The sequence below is a fragment of the Centroberyx affinis genome, unplaced genomic scaffold, assembly GCF_046629955.1.
Source record: "Centroberyx affinis isolate AG114_WGS23_722 - 3 ecotype Tasmania unplaced genomic scaffold, CSIRO-AGI_Caff_v1 ptg001860l_1, whole genome shotgun sequence".
Taxonomy (NCBI): domain Eukaryota; kingdom Metazoa; phylum Chordata; class Actinopteri; order Beryciformes; family Berycidae; genus Centroberyx; species Centroberyx affinis.
The window spans coordinates 1-17,499 of NW_027280238.1; the positions used below are offsets into that span (position 1 = coordinate 1).

Sequence of the window (17,499 nt, forward strand, 5' to 3'; positions counted from 1 at the left end):
CTTTGTAAATACAACATCTGGGTTACTGCGTCTGTGACCTTTGACATGCACATGTCTGAAAAACCAAAAGAAACCCAACTAAGGCGTTTACATCCTCCAATATATCAAAAGACTGAGCAGAAATCTAGCTGTGTTAACCTGGTTCTGCTTCCTCTGATTCTGACCTTACTCCAATTAAGATAAAGATAAATACAGTTACATGACGATTTCAAGAGTTGGAGTCTTGCCTTAATCGGTTTAAGATCAAATTATTTGTGTGCCTGTATGGGGATCAATAAAGAATCACATTACACATTATTACACATTATTCCAGCAGAAATTACTAAAACTGGATAAATGCAAGACGAATGCATGAAGAGGGTCCACTGAAGAAACCGTGAACCTACGTGTGAAGTTATTTGCGCCCCTGGCAGAGAAAGGCGGTCCGTCTGTTCATAAATCTGACAAGAGACTCCCAGCGAGCCGCCGGCTAAAGCTGTCAGCGCAACAAAGGCAGAGAGAGACCAGAGACAGAGAGAGAGAGGGAGGGAGCGACAGAAGTCAGTAGAGAAAGTTAAGAGGAGGCACGCTGAGCGAAGAGGAGGAGATGAAGAAGAAGCAGCAGGTGAGAAGAGACAAGTGACTCAAATCAGGTCGGGATCCCGCGGCGGATGAAAGACCGAGAGACGTTTAATTTCAAACAACAGGAGGAGATGGATTGTCACACTGTTATTAATTTGTTCCAGAAGTAACTTGCCTTTGGCACGTCTACAGCTTGTCTGGTATTGTAGTTCCCTCCGTGTGTGTGTGTGTGTGTGTGTGTGTGTGCACTTTGCTAAAAAGAATAACAAAATGAGAGAAACACACTAAAGCCCAGAGAAGACAAGGTGAGATCAGCAGCTTTCAGTCCAGCCAGAGAAACAGAGACAGTAGAGGAGAAGATGTATATGTGATTGAGATTGTATGCAAATACTCACTCTGCATGTGTTATTGTTGTTCCTTTCACACACTTCATTGTGTTTACTCTGACATACTTGTGTCAAGCTGTGGTTTGGCTCATTCCTGCCTGACCGGAGGCATGCAGTCGGGTCACTATCATCCAAGACAAAGATCACAACAAGCTCCGAACACACAGACAAAAGAAAAAAATACACTGCAAACTTCTCAGCAGATCCTCCCTCCTTCTTTATTTTGTACAAATTGTCCTCATGATTTCCTCTTCCTCCTATTTCAACTCCGTTTTCCCTCGTCCATCTCTACCACACCCTTCTTCTACCTCGTTTTACAGCTGTTGCTCCCCTATTCTTCATCTCTTTTTTCACTCTTCCTCTCCACCTCATCTCCTCGTCCCTCCAGCTGTCTCCTGTGTGGACAGACGGGGTAACCGGAGCCAGGGGTGTAATTCGCATGTTACATATGTTAGGTGTTTCTCCTAACGCGTTTGTCCCTCTGCCTCACTCTTACTTTTGTACTGCTGTCCTTGTGAGGATCAAATAATCTCACAAGGTTTGAAAATGAGGGAAATCCTCAAAATTGAATACATTTGTTGGTCCACGTTTATTTTCGGGCTTCTTCGTGGAGTTAGGGTTGAAATTATCCCAGCAAGTATTTTCACGAACAGCAACGAGCAGAATGAGCGAACAAGCACAGAATTTTCACAATATATTATATCACAGTAATAATTCATATTAAAACAGCTTTGGAAACTGTTTTGAACTGAAACCAGAAAGATATTTAAGTTCAGATTTCCCAAAATTATGCAGTTATGGACGACTGCGGACGTGTCTTAAATTTAATTTCAGTGCTATATTGATCGTCTGCAATGTTGATGCAGACGATTGTATCGACATCTATTCGGCATCAAAATGCCTGCTGGGTATGGTTACTGACAGACAGTGACATGCAGGAGGTGGCTGAATTCAGTGTAACACAAATAAGCACAAAATGTTCACAATATGATATTATAGCATGGTACACAAAAGATATATTGTAGTAGTCAGGATATCTGCACACCTGTGTGTTTGGTGCTCTGCTCACTTTGCTCTGATGATGGCCTAAGGCTGGAAGCTCATCAGTAAAGTGCTGTGTGTTGCAAGGCAGTGCGCAGGAGTCTCCTTCCTAAAAAAATATATATTACAACAGCTTTGGAAACTGTTTTGAACTGAAACCAGAAAGATATTTAGGTTCCAATTTCCCAAAATTAGGCAGGTAGCAGTTAGCAGGTATGGACGACTATGGACGGCGTCTCAACTGTCATGTCAGTGCTATATTTACACGGGTTTTCAGTGTTGGTGCAGGCCGTTGTGTCTATACATCTGCCGGTGTAGGTTTAGGGTATCCTAAAGCGGTGGTTCTCAACGTGGGGTCCGGGGACCACCAGTGGTCCTTGAGGGGGTTCCTGGGGTTCCCCAGCAAGCGATGAATTGTTAAATTTTAGCATTATTTCATTTATTTCAGAAGTTAACACAACTAGAGAAAATATAACAGTCTATTTTGATCATAGTTTCACTGTTATCTCTCTACCTACAATACAGATAGTCATGGAATTCTGGACAAAATCATATCTAACAATAGAAATACTCTCAAATGGGGGTCCGTGGCCCTAATGTGGACTAAATTAAGGTTGAGAATCACTGTCCTAAAGGTTAGGGTCAGGCAGGAGGTGGTGAGGGTTAAGGTTAGGGGTTATGGATTGAATATAGTCAGTGGAAGGTCCTCACCAGTATCAAATGTGTGTGTGTGTGTGTGTGTGTCTGTGACTTTGTTTGTGTGTGTGGAAGGATACAGGCTCTCAGGAGTGTGTCGTGCCGAAGCTCAGCATCTGCCCTGCTGAACTGGGTCTGTGGCGGAGCGTGGCGGAGAGTCCGAGCACTGTGGAATGTGTTGAGGATGGATTTGCTGAAGGGCTCAGGGGTCAAAGGTCAAGAGTTGTCACAGGGACTTAAAGAGACATTTTCGGTGTGAGTTCAGGGTTAATGTGAGTGTGTGTGTGGATGTGCGTTCATGTGCCTGTTCATACGGATCCAGAAAACCACTGGACAGCAGATATTCTTACACAATATTGCATGATTGCAGCCTTTGTTATTTCAGTTAGAGTTTTTCGGGTTGAACTCTTAAAGCAGATTAGTTGTTAAACTGATTTTACGGGTAAGCTTTACAGGCAATAGGTAATGGGATATTCCACTTTGGGGAGTTTCGGGGGGGGGGGGGGGGGGGGGGGGGGGTTGAGGCTTGTACCACTAACTCATGTCCCTTTTTTTTTTTCCTCCGTGAAAATGACGTAATCTCCCCACAGACCGACTTTATGACACAATTTATGATCCTTTCGCTCTACCTCTTTACCTTCATTTCTCACTCTCTTCCTCGCTCCCTCCCTGTTTATTACAAGCTAACCGCTATTACTACTGCTGCAAATGTAAAACACATCACTTCCTGTGTGCCAGAGGATTTTTTCCTGGGAAAAGCTTTCATTAACTGGCAAAATTGAGTTACAAAATGGACATTTATTCATATGTAAATGTTGATTACTACTTAAACACCAACTTTCATTCCAGTCTTTTAGTTTTTGTCCCTGCTATTTCTAGTTTCCCTAGGTTACGTTTACCTCTTTAATCTTCATGCACCCCCACTGGCATGGAGTGTAAATAAACCAACAACACAAAGCTGCAACGAATACACAAATGTGCTGTTTTTGACTGTGATTCTATTACTGGCATGTTTGACATGTTAGTATACCGTTGCCTTACTTCTCACTCTATACCCAGTTTCTCCTCTGCCATACTTTCCTTCCATCACTTACTCCCCCTCGCCATCATGTTTTACTCCTCCACTCCTCTGAAGATTTAAGAACAGGAGTTGCACCACTTTCCTTTGATGTCTCAATGCTCACTCCTGAGAGCATGGAAAAAAACTGAGAAGAAAAAAGAAGACAAAAGTCTATGTTGCGCCACTGAAGAAGAACCACTTCATTCCCTTCATTCCCACTTCAAGAGTTTACTCTCTTTTAATGATGATGTCACTTTTAACACCTCCATGTGTCTACTTTGGGACTTACTGTTACTTTCCAACACAGCATATGTTAATAGCAGCACACGTATTATCACTTCTGGTGCTGTGGGTTATGTTAGAAAATATATGGATGTCAATGAGAAAGTTTCTTCACTGCTGAAAATCTTTATTTTTTGCAGACACATGAGGGACAGTGGACCTCTGCTGCTCTGGGTCCTAGTGCCTAACTATTATTTACTTACAAGTCATTTTTTCTCGGTTTCACATCTCACACCATCACTGCTCTTTGGCTTTGTATGGCAGTATAGTCAGCTGTGAGTGAATGTTATGGCAGAATATACTGTGACTCTCATGTCTGGCCTTTGTCATGCGGTCTAAGTGTAGAGGAATCAGGCTTTGTTTACAGTGGAGTTTGGATGAATAGAGGTAGACCTCAGCTACCAGCTATTAAGACACTTAATTTCTCTCTCTCTCTCTCGCTGTCTCTCCCTACCTCTCTCTCTCTTATCATGGTGGAGGACAAAGGTTTATGTGCGCCTCTCTTTCTCTTTCACAGTGAGAGATGGCTGCAGTGTATTGTGGGTAACAGAACCCAGCTGTGTTGTAGACATGTTGGCGTGTGTGTGTGTGTGTGCTGTTATGCATGTTGTGGGCCCATTGGGGGTTGCATGTTACCTGTTTTATGTCATTTTGACAGCGATGCTTTTCTTTCATCATATGATCTTATCTACACTCATACAAATAGCTAAGGATATACTGCATTCCACAAGGTTTTAAAAGCAGAATACTCTGTCACATATGATTATGAATTTGTGAAGCAGCAAAGATAACCGGTTTTGCAACACCTAGTAAAGTGACTGTAGTTTAATGTAGGACTGATTGCATGCAGCATAGCACTGCTCCCCATGTTTTGACTGCTAAGATGAAGAAGCTGGATGGCAGATTGTCGGCTTTGTGGTGTGGGCAGCCAGTCAAAGACAAACAAAAGGAAAAGAGAGGGCAAATATAGAACGATGCTAAAAAAGGACAAAAGTACTGGAAATAGGCCTGTACAGATTGTAAGCTGTAAGCTTTTCATTTCTCCCTTCATCCCTCTCTACATCCCTATTTCCCTCACTTCATCCCTTTGAAAAGCTGAGCCAATGTAAAAAGAATGGTTTGTATTGGAAGCAGTGGCGATGAACTTGCAGCAAGTTACTGATGGATTTGTTTCCCTGCATATTCTTTTCAAACAGTTTCTGCTTTGTTAATATATTCCATTCAGTGGTTCTTTACAGTACCACGAGTGCATGATCCACTACACATAGTACTACTACTACTACTACTACTGCTACTACTACTACTAGTAATAATAATAATAAAGTGAAAACTAGCTTGCCTCTAATTTTCTTGCCTGTCAGCTGTAAGCATGTCGAGACAGCCAGCAGAGACGACCGGCTGCAGCTGATACTGAGGCACAAAACAACAGTCACCACATTTTCAAGTTTTGAAAAATGACCTTAAAATATTACAATGGAAAATAACACCAAATCAATAATAGCTCACTAATACAGCTTCACAACTAATGTTAGTGCTACGGTAAAGTTACATCCTCAGCAAAGGGTTAAACCCACTTACAGCAATGAAGGCCAACAAACAATATGCAAAACCTAAGTCAAACAAGCTAATTGGCAAGCTACACAGATGTGTGTTGTCCTAACTAGGCTTGCACTGGGCTTGAAAATGATTAATCTTTTCAAGAGTGTTTACCTACATGTCCTGACACAAACCACAAGACCATGTACATCCCGTTTACTAAGGATTTGAAATGGCAGAAAAAATAAACAACCGTTTGAGCTGATAGGAGTTTATAGAAGAAGACTATCCGGTGTGGTGAGAAGAGCGAATGGCCAAACATGAAATAAACCTGTTAATCATGTCACCTTTTATTTAGACAGGCAAACTGTCAGAAATATAGAAAGTGAAGCCAAATGGCCTGTGGAAATTGACAAGAGAAACTTTTTCAGTTGCATGATTAGTAGTTTCCTTTGTTAACTCTCTCTCTCTCTCTCTCTCTCTCCTTCCTTTCTTTCTTTCTCTTTCTTTTCCTCCCTCCCAAACACACACAACCCCATTCCTTCATTCATTCACTCATTCTCTATTCATTTGTCTCCCTGTCAGTATATTTATTCACCCAACAAGTGTGCCAGCAGCAGTACCCTAAAAGGAATGACGAACAGCTCGTATTATAATCCTATTACTGCACTATAAGTGACTGCACACAAAGAGAGATCCGGATTGTGGGCCTAAGTGTGTCTTTAAACCAAGACATGTGTCTCTGACAAAAGAAGTCTTATGCCTTGTTTGACGTCCATATCACAGCAGTAATTCTCTGACTCCAGTGGAGCATTGTGTCAGACTGCAGCCGGTTTCATTGTGTGTGTGTGTGTGTGTGTGTGTGTGTGATTACCTATAGAGACTGTGAGGTGAAGCTCATTTACTACTGGCTGATGTGACAGAGTGGTTTGGTGACTGTGAGCATCGTAACACACCAGACCTTTTTCCACTTTACCTGCTTTGACCTCTGCAGGCTCAACACCACAAACAACGTCCGAAATTAACATCCACCAAACGCAAAATAAAATAATGTAAAATTTCCCTTTTGGCAGATCAATCAATAAGAGACAAACATGGTTATATTGAGTTCTGTTGTACTTTATGATGAATTACAAAATTGATCTTCGGCATTCTATACATGAAATAGCACTAAAAACAGGCAGGGTGACATATTTCTATGAAAAATGTATATTCATTATTTTGTCCAGGTACATTTTTTTTTTTGTAATTTCAGACACTATCTACAAGTTTGCTCCTGCAGCCTTCTGGCCCCTGCTGCTATGTTACACTCTTAAAAAGAATGGTTCATTTTCAACACTTGTGTGTGTCTGTATGTTTTGAGACATTACTTTACAACACAACACATTTGACACTGTGTATAATGTCAACATGTATTGTGTTGAAGAGTAACACAGATGTGTTGCCAAACTGGACACAGGGATGTGTTGAAAACGACACATCATTTTTAAGAGTGCAGGCAGTCTCAAACTGCAAAGTTGGTTATCAGTTACACCTTTGCTTGTCATGTTGATCTTTTGGTGTGTTTGCTTGTTTCTTCCTTTTATCTTTCTTATCACTTTGCTTCTGATTTATCACTGCACAGCTAAACTAAAGTGCATTCAAACAACAGATTAAAATCAGTTGTAATGAAGGTATTCGCCAAAACAGGGAGACGCTGCACCGACAAGACTCGATTTGAAAGGAAACCAAGTCTTAATCAGGCGCAGATTTTAGGAACCTCAAAGAGTTTAAGAGCATATCAAAGATCAGACATCATCCCTGGATTACAAAACACGACAGATTGAGAGAGTTGTACTATGCGGATTCTACACACTCACTACCTGTTGTTTTCTCCCTCATTTCTTCACAGTTCATTTGCCTTATCTTTGTTTTTTTCTGATAACATGTTACTGTGACTTTCTATGAAATGTAAGAGCAGTACAAATAAGCTGAGAACTGGCCAACCTAGTTACAGAGTGTGACTTGTTGCTTAGACCCTTCCTGTAACTAACAAGGTCAGAGGTTCGATCCCCACAACAACCATGTGTCTTGTCAAACTGTCCTTGAACAAGACACTGAACCTTTTCCTGCTCACTTGTTGTTATCAGCTAATGACTAAAATGTATACACTACCATGCCATTTGAAATCCCAATTTTGCTTCTTCAAACACCAAATAAACCTGTTTAATCTGAATGTGTGTTTGCCACTTCAACTTCAGAACTCTTTATCTATACAGTCATTTCTCTAACCTCCTAATTCTTTACATTCGCCCTTCCTCTCTTCTGCCCTTCTCCCTCTTCCCCCACCTCCTTCCCCCTGTCTCTGTCTGTTTGCTCATGATCAAGATGGATTTTGGGGGGATATTGCAAATTCCAGCCGTGCTGACCGGCTCAGACCCTGCTCTCTGTCTGTTATGAGGAGAGGGGGATGAACGGAAGAGACAGGAGGGCAGGAGGGGAAAGGAGGCGTGGGGCCGGAGGTACGCTCCTGGCTTTAATGAAACATCTTAAGTTTCTACCTCAGCTTCCACCCCGGGAGTCTTGGAGAGGGCGGCAGGGGGAGAAGCAGGGGTGCAAGGGTTCACTGACACAAACCAGGTCAGAGAGAAGGAAGGGGGGAGAGATGGAGGGAAGAAGAGGGGCGATGGGGAGAGCTGTGCCTGCATTTTGTGCTTTTGAGTAAAGTTTAGGTCAAACTGCAAGACTGTTCAAAACTTGCCTGTCGGGGGCAGTTCAGACTAAACGACTGGTCTTGATTAAATTCTTTCCGTCCCGTCAGAAACCACCAGGCAACAGGGCAAAGATGGAGAATCACACACATGAAGACAAGGCGATCACACACTACACGATTTTGTCATTCAAAAATATTTTCCCATTCATTCAGAACAATTGGCTGTAGACATGAAACAGGTGTTATAAGGTTTCTTGCTCCATGGCAGTTTACATTCGCACTATAACTGTATTTCTTAGTAACATTATTACAAAGATAACATTGATGATAAATTGTATGAGACTTCTTTGACCTAATTTGTAATTGCATACTAAGGTGGATTGATCCAGGCATGTTGCCATTTTAAACCTCTTAATATAGGGTTTATTCCTCCACATAGAATAGTATAACAGGAATTGAGTGGGAGTTGTTGTTAAAAGCGACTTCTCTAACGGTTCATTATTGTTTTCCTCCCCCTTGAGCTAAACTCTCATTGGCTGTCAGTTTCTTGGTGAGTCTTGGAGCGGTTCACACCACACAAGCCTAACCAGACTCGGTCCGACAAAATCAAACATGTTTGAAAAAAAAAAAAAAAAATCCTGTTGTGCTCCGACTGGTCTGGAGTCAGGATTAGGGTTAGGGTTACATTCAGGTTAACCTGCGCCAGCCGTCTGGCCCAAGTGTATACATGTGTGTGTGTGTTTGTGTGTGTGTGCGCTTGCATTTGTGTTTGCATTCTTTTTTGCATATGGACAGTGTGCACAGTTTTGCGTGAACGTATGTGTGTGTAAGATCCCGGCCAAGCTGAGGCTAAATCACAACCTTGGACTTCAGTACTTATCAGAGATTTAACCCTTCCTTGATCTGACTCCAGTGATAACAGTCAAATGTACAATCCAATACATAAATCTCTGAGTCTATATTTACATTTGCTTTATTGGACTCTCCAGAGCTACTGATAGTGTGGTCAACAGTAGAATAAGCTTACATTCCTAAATTCCCACATTACAAGCAAATAATGGTAAGGTGTGCAAGGCTCAAAGTCACAATGCCCAGACAATAGTTTTAACAAATACTCTTGTATCCCAAGAATGATCATGTTCAATAGAGAAAGAGCCAGGGAGAAAAGATAGGAAAGTATTTTAGTCTACTTTTAACCGTTCCACAACATTAAGCAATGCAATATGTGATATTTCTAGAGTTTCTAAATCATCAAAATGAGCCATATTAATCACAATCAACATTGTTTGGATTTCTGCATAAAAAACAGGTCAACCTTGACAAACTGTAATGTTGTTGAAACACATTCTTTGACAGTTGGCCCATGGAGTGAGAGAACGGTCAATACATAATGAGGCGATGGAAAGAAAGAAAAAAGGAGAAAATGTCATGAAAAAGCAGAGATTGAGGCGAAGTCTGGTTTGGAGTGAGTTTGATTGTTTATCTTCCTGCACTGTAAAGTGAATCACAGCATTTATTATACTATGGAGGCCGCTGCTCCTGCTAACCTCAGGCAGTAAATTAAGCCACCATCTTATAGACCCTCCTTTTTCCTTCAGGCATATCCACAGACAGAACAGAACCTATGGCCCCCATGAGGCTTTATACACAGTCACTGGTGAAGTCAGTAGTAAATAGAAAAAGGAACAAAAGAGGGGAAGCGGAGGAGGGAAAGGAGATGGTAAGGAGGGCCAGGAGAAAGAGAAGGGAAGAGGTATAAGGGGAGAAGAAGATGGAGGAAGAGAAGGAGGGGGGGGGGGGGCAAAGAAGGAGGAGGAGGACAGAAGGAGGAAGGCTGGAGGAGGTAGAAGAGTGGGAATGAGAGAGGTAAGATGAAGGAGGAGGAGATGGAAGAGGGAAAACAGGAGGATGCGGAGGAAAAGGAGGCTAAGGAGAAGGATGAAGAGGAGTGCTAGAATTAGTTTTTGATCCAGGCTTTAGCACTAACCTAGTCATACTTACAGCTTTGTTTCGACAGTTTCGACCTTAGCTGAAGCTAGGTTTAAGATCTAGCTTTAGAGTTAGTTTCAATGTACTTTTACTACATTCAGGCTTTTATTCTCTGCAGTGGGATGTTGAACTGAACTGCCCTCTCTCTCTCTCTCTCTCTCTCTCTCACACACACACACACACACACACACACACACGCAAACTCTTTCTCTCCCCTCTAATATCCTGAAGTCCTGTATGTGTCGTCCATGTGTTTGGTAATGTGTGTGTGTGGGTGAGCAAATATATATCAATGATGGCGTGTGCATGTGTTTCTGTTAAGCAAATGTGTGTGTGTGCACGTTTGTGGATGTGTGTCTACACGCTTACTAGGCTGTGTTTGTATGTAGTAGCCATGTGGCTGTGGGTGTCCAGCCGCGTTACTGCGGACTGGGTTTCACGGGCTGTGGACTGTGTCATAAACACAGCAAAGAGGCTGAACACGCTTCTCACTTACCCCAGGACGGGTCACCCTGGGTGGGCCACGTTAAACCCTGGCCTTGGGCTGGGGGTCCTTATCCCCTGAGTGTGTGCTCATTAAGCAAACGGCAAATTCACCATGAAGGAGGGGCCAGTGTTACTATGTGCATGTGTGTGTGCGTGTGTGTGTGTGTGTGTGGACGAAGACAAAGGGATAAAATAAAATCCCTCTCTGGCATGAATTTATGAACCAATAGAATTAGACTTTAGAAATTAGATTGAGAAACAGAGGAGACTTCTTACTTAACACACATTCAGGTTCTCACTACCAGACTGTTGATCCTCAGTAACCACAGTTTCTGCTTTATGTCTCAATGTGTTATTTAAAGTCTCATTCTTAATTAAGACCAGCTTTGTAACAGTCTATGGTGACTAATAGTGACCTTTTCCCTCTCTCTCATCTCTTTCAGAGTTTCAGGCCTGACACCACCATGCTGCCCTTCCTCCTTCTCTTCCTCCTCTCATCTGGTCTGGTGCTGTCCGATGACTGTCCAGCGGACTGCACCTGCCAGACCCAGGATGCAATATTCTGTATCCAGCGGCGCTCCAGCACCGTGCCCCGAGTCCCCACCTCCACTAAAAACCTCTACATCTTCCAGAACGGCATTGACACCCTGGCCCAGGACGACTTCAGAGGTCTGGGGGACCTGGAGATGGTGGACCTGAGCCAGAATGTGCTGACGGAGATTCCAGGTGGTGTGTTTGAGACACTGTCAATGTTGAAGAACTTGGACTTGTCTTCTAACTACATTACCCATATCTCCAAGGACAGTTTTTCTGGACTGGTCCAGTTGGAGAGGCTATATCTCCATGCCAACCGCATCCAGAGCATCCATTTGGAAGCTTTTGAAGGTTTAGAAATGCTACTGGAACTCAAGCTCCAGGGGAACCAGCTCACCTCTCTGCCATCCCTTCATCTACCCAGGCTTCTGCTTCTTGACCTCAGCCACAACAACATCCCAACCCTGGGACCCTCAGACCTCCAGACCCCCCACCTGGAGGCCCTTAAATTGGCCTCTCTGGGCCTCACCTCCCTGGACGAAGATCTGATGGCCTCCCTGGTGAACCTCCATGACCTCGATATCTCCCTGAACCAGCTGGCGGAGGTGCCCCAGGCCCTCAAGCAGGAATCCCTGAAGGGGTTGATCAAGCTCAGCCTCAGTGTCAACCCCCTGGGTGAGCTCAGGACGGAGGACTTCCAGAAGCTGACTGGGCTCCACGAGCTGGACCTGAGTGGACTTAATCTCCAGGGATTCCCCCAGGATTTCTTCCAGACCTTTCCCAAGTTGATGCACCTGACAGCAGCTGAGAACCCATTTAACTGCCTGTGTCCGCTGGCCTGGTTCCCTGCCTGGCTGAAAGACAAGACTGTGAATCTTGGGAGGCTTGAAGAAACCAGATGCCACTTCCCCCCAGTTAACGCTGGGAAGATGCTTGCAAAGCTGGAGCACAAGGATTTTGGGTGTCCGTCTACCACGACGGTGCTGATTGGCTTTCCCGTGGAGAGTACCTCTGTGCCCCAGATGCCAACCACTTCCCCAGAAACCACCCATACCAATGCTATTCCCCCTCCTCCGCCCAGCAAAGAGCCCCTCTCCTCAAAAACAGACAGCTACCGCCTTCCACCAGAACCTCCAGTGTCCCCTAGCTCCACCAGCGGAGAACATGAGCAACACATATGCCCACCAAACATCTGCCTCAACGGGGGCACCTGTCGTTTTGAACCCATGGGGCAACTGGGCTGCCTGTGTCCCCTGGGAACCTCTGGCCTCTACTGCGAGAATGTGGAGGAAGTCCCTGAGCCACCCAAACCCTCAGCAACAGAAGTCTCTGTGGTTGCCAAGGGGATTCCCTTTGAACTTGATGCCATCAGCTCACGACAGGTGACCTCCACATCCATCCTCCTCGACCTGCACCGCTTCATCGAGACAAGACCACATATCCGTGGCATCAGGCTGACCTATCGCAACCTCTCAGGTCCTGACCGCCGCCCCATGATCCTTAGTGTGCCAGCATCCTACCCAGAGTACACCCTCCGTGGCCTGAGGCCCAACTGTACCTATTCAGTCTGCGCCAGTCCGCTAGGTGAGAGAGTCAATTCCAGGGCTAACAGCTCTGTGGAAACCGGGTCGTGTACGGAGGCTCGCACCGCAGGGGTCCAGACTACATCTTCAGAGTCCAGGATAGAGACGCCGAGTCAGCTGACCTACACTCTCATCCCCGCCCTGGCTGCCCTGGCCCTGGTGCTGGGGGTGGCTGTGGTGGCCGGGACAGTCATCTGTCTGCGGAAGAGGAGGCGGGCCAAGGCCGGAATGGAGCTGGAGCTGGGCCCGGCTGATCCTGATCCCATGGAACTGGAGGGGGTCAAGGCCTGCCTGGAGAATGGGGGAAATGGTACTCTACCCCACAAACAGCCAGAGATCGACCGCTGTCACAGTCCTCAGCCGCCCCCAACCTTGCAACAAAATGGGAGTTTGGAATATGAGGTTCCCTTAATGCAAGGGCATTGTCCATCGAATAACAATGTAGCAGCCTTGAAACCCTCTTATTTCTAAGATTCAGTACAATTCAGTGACTTGGAAAGATATGGGAGAGATATGGGGCTTGCCCACAGAGGCTAATGGAATCCTCCTGTGGCTCTCAAAGAGTTTCATTCCAAAATGAGATATCCACCATTTGAAAAATGGCACTTACTCGTCTTTTGTTGTCTAATCGATAACACTACAGATTGGATCCTTTATATTTAAGAGATACTGAATGATGAACTTCAGATTTTTTTTCGAAATGGATATATAGCATATTGGAAATGAGCTCCTCAGTCACTAAACCACTGTTGGACAATGAAAGGGATGTGGTTTTGAAGTCATCCAGCAGAGTTTGATGGTGGTAAAACTTAACCAAGTGTTTAAACTAAGTGCAATCGCCTACAAGGGTCTAAGTAGCAGACTGAAAACGGAAGTGCCTTTTTGCATTGACATGTCTGTAATTTTTGGCTTATTTTTTTTTTAAGTTGCTTTGTTGATGTAAAAGAAACTGTATTTGAATGAGCTGCAATCCTGTTGCTGGATTTGGGAGATACAGTATGGGGGTATGTGTCCCAATGTTTGGGCTACAGAACTGGAGGAAATTACAGTGGTATAAATGAAAACGATGCAGATGTTGACTCACCTGGACCACACTTCTGGTACAAAATGGATTTTCAACAAACTCTTCCACACTGCTCCATGGCAAAAAAAACCCGAAACTTGCACTGAAAAGAAATATTCCTTTCCAGTGTCGCAATCAGGAACTGCTACAAGTCTGATGGTCACAGAAGGAAATGCAATAACACAAAAAATTGAAAAATCACTCTACAAAGCTAATAATCGGACTCCAGATTTGTTTTTTTAATATTATCTAGTTTGAAATAGAACTAGAAGGTTCTTCGCATCAGAATTTGATTCTTCAGGGCCAACAGATCTACCATTACTCCACACACTCCAAAGCTGTTGTCTTCATGTGAGATAAATTTGCTGTGAAAGATAAATGGACTGAATGAAGAGACATTGAGAATGGACTCTGTTTTTGGCCTGCATAGCTCTAGCTCTGTGCTGTGATACTATGGGAAGGCTGTTTTGTCTAGCTGATATCATGATATTCTGTTTTTGTAATGTTTTTTTTTTTTGTATTTTTGTCATGCATTTTGCTGTTGCTGTTTCTTCAGTATTGCTATTGTTGTCTCTAGTGTGAATATGTTATGAACTGTGCTCCCCAGTTACGTCGTCATGGATTAGATCATTTTATATTTACATTCTAGGTTACATTTTGCTGAAACTCTCCAAAGCAACTTACAATGAGTGCCTCAGTAAATAAGCTTAAACTCTTAGATCACCAACTTTATAAGCAACCAATAACAATGTGCGGGTCAAATGAAATATCTCCTTGAAAAGATTAAATTAAAACTGAGACGTCTTTAGACCATGTCCAGAATACTTTGGAATGAGTTTTGCCCAAATATGTTTGAAGAACTGAATGGGACTGTCAAGTGCATGGACTCTAAACTCCCAGACACTTCATTCTCTCTGCCAGGTCTGCCAACGCTCCATAAGGACATGGTTAAGACAAACCTCAGACTGTTTTTGACCGCTAAAACTCCCAAAACTGTGTTCAAAGCCCTTTTGCCACAAAGCCCACTCCTATAAAGCGGCACACACGTGCCGAGAAAAGAAAGCAAGTTCAAAGAGCTTTGAGGCAATTTACTATAAGTGTCGCTGACTTGTAGGCAGTCGTTTCCTCCAGGCGCTGCTGACCATAACGTTTCTGAGATACGGCTGCAGACAATATCCCCAGTAGCCTTTTGTTCTCTCACTCTCTCTCTCTCTGTCTCTGCCCTTCATGTTTGCCCTCTCTGTCTCTCCGCTCCATTCATCCAGTGTGTTTTGGTCAACAATGATTATTGGCTTGTGTGTTTGGAGACTGTTTTGCTTGTTTACAGCCAACCAGACTGTGAAATGTACGAACTAAATGCACCGTTCTGATGTATTTATTCTCTTTTCTTGTCTGGAGCTGGGAATGTCACAAACTTTTAGTGTTACTTTCTGTCTTCTTTTCTTTTTTTTAATGCCTCTTTCCTCCCCGAGAAACAGAATCTCAAATCACAAAGTATGATAGATGTGCAGGAATTTGCCTTGAGACTTACAGACAACTTGTAGAGTTTCATATTACGTGATGCTGACACGCATTTTAAGAACAATAGGGGCTCTATTTTGCTTGACAGGAGAACATTGCATACTGCACATTACAGACTAAAAATGAAGAAACATGAAATGTAATGGGATTTGTTTGTAATGCAGTATCAATTTTGACAGTGTATCTGACAGATTTAAAAAGTTGCTTCCTTGGTTCAACAGTTCAGTGCATCTTATCTAACAGCTGAAACTTTGGCTGACCCGGTGTCATTATATAATTTTGATTGTTCAGGTGTGTGTGTGTGTGTGCGTGTGTGTGTGCGTGTGTGTGTGCCTGAGTGTTTGATTTCTCTACAATACTACTCTTTATACCTAAGTCCATGCACTACACTCCAACACTGTCCAAAATCAGCTTACCATCCTCCTCTCTGGCTTCACTACTTCTTCACTCTGTCAATATTCCAATATAAACAGAGACACAGATGCTCATATATCTGCTCTCCCTTAATATATCAACTGGAAGACATCCTGCATTGCTTTAGACAGTGAGAGGGACAGGAAATGTTTGAAATATTTTCAACATGCGCGTTACAGTACCTTCCCTGTTTATTGAGGGAAACCTTTTTTTATGTCTATTTTTTATGTCTTTTGTTTGTTTAAGAAGTCAATAATGTTTTTGTGTATGTGTTTGTGAGAAAAGAAATGCTGAAAAAAGAACAGTATTAAAAAAGACTTAATGTGAAAATGCCTGTGTTCTGTGTTTTTGTTTTAGTTTAAGTTTGATGCTTGAAACTTAAAGTCAGTTTTATACGGGTTCATAGTATGCACAATTACACAAAGCGAGAGATTTTTTAAGTATAAACACTTACTCTCTAGTCCTCACAAGGACCAAACGAATAAATGCATACCATATTTTACTCAGTATATGTCGATGCTCATGTAGATAGGGCCTTAGCAGCTCTCCTCTCACTGTTGGATTTGAGGAATCTGGGCCAATTTAGTGCTCTATAAATCAGTTTTGAATTTACAAGGCCTTGTTCATAGAGGAACATTAAAAACAGCAACCGAGTAAGGACTTCCAGTAACAACAGACGTTGATTAAACACACACCATATCTTTCAATACCTCATCACACACACACTAACCTCAGCCTCAGAATGGTGACTTTGTGACGTTATGCTGGTTTGTGGAGAGAGGTCATTTGCTGTATTTTATGCTAATAGTCAAGAATAGATGGCAATGAAAAACATTACAAAGAAAAACACAGCTTAAAGATGACAGAGTTGAAACAGTTTTGCTACTTGTTTTCTAACAATCGGATGAATGCTAATGTTTTCCTCGACCACTTAGCCAAATTTACATTTCTGGTATTTACTGTAGGTGACGCTCTTATCCACAGCAACTTAATGACGGCAATACAATACGCAACAATTAGATTACCAAGATTGCAACCAGTAGTGAAGAGTTCAGGCTCAACTTGTAATGAAACAAACTTCCATAGCACATGAATTATTAGTTGATCTACAGTATCCACCCCATCCTCGACAGATAGATAGACAGACAGATACAGATAGATTGATAGATAGCTGGATAGATAGATAGATAGATAGATAGATAGATAGATTAGTATTGTGTCCCTGACCAGTATCCATGGCAACCAAACAGATCTTCTGACACAAAGCAGGATGCTGTGTATGCATGGTTCAGGTATGTTGGCCATCTTGCCCTGATCACGACAAGCTGTAAATCTTGGACCTCAGTCCAGGCTGACTAACACAGCATGCAGATTGGAGTTTTTAGTTCTACAGACATTTCTCAGAGGCAGAGCTGCTCGGGAGGCAGAAATAATCTCACTGGTAATGTGAGTAATGGGCAGAGAACCACAGTTCTTCTGGGTAAGTAACATTATGCTGAAGCCCAGTGAAAAAGGCTGAAAAAAATGCAGCCTATGGCAAACTAAGTCATCTAGCTAGTCAGCATAGCTGCAAACCAGCCATACTAGCCTGTCTATCTAGGGAAGCCAGTTAGCTAGCTCTGACCTCCCAACATCATGAAAGCCAAGGTAATGAA

The 17,499-nt window shown here is 43.1% G+C and overlaps 1 protein-coding gene across 1 annotated transcript; it reads left to right on the forward strand.

Moving 5' to 3' along the window:
* Nucleotides 1-11,193: 11,193 nt before the first annotated feature.
* On the forward strand, nt 11,194-16,118 carry LOC139653062 (vasorin-like). The gene has a single exon (XM_071530017.1). It carries the CDS (start codon nt 11,194-11,196, stop codon nt 13,315-13,317), a length of 2,124 nt encoding a protein of 707 aa, XP_071386118.1. The 3' UTR covers nt 13,318-16,118.
* The last annotated feature ends 1,381 nt before the right edge of the window (nt 16,119-17,499 follow it).

Coding starts and splice junctions, on each gene's coding strand:
- LOC139653062 (XM_071530017.1), top strand. CDS start 11,194: ATGCTGCCCTTCCTCCTTCTCTTCCTCCTCTCATCTGGTCTGGTGCTG.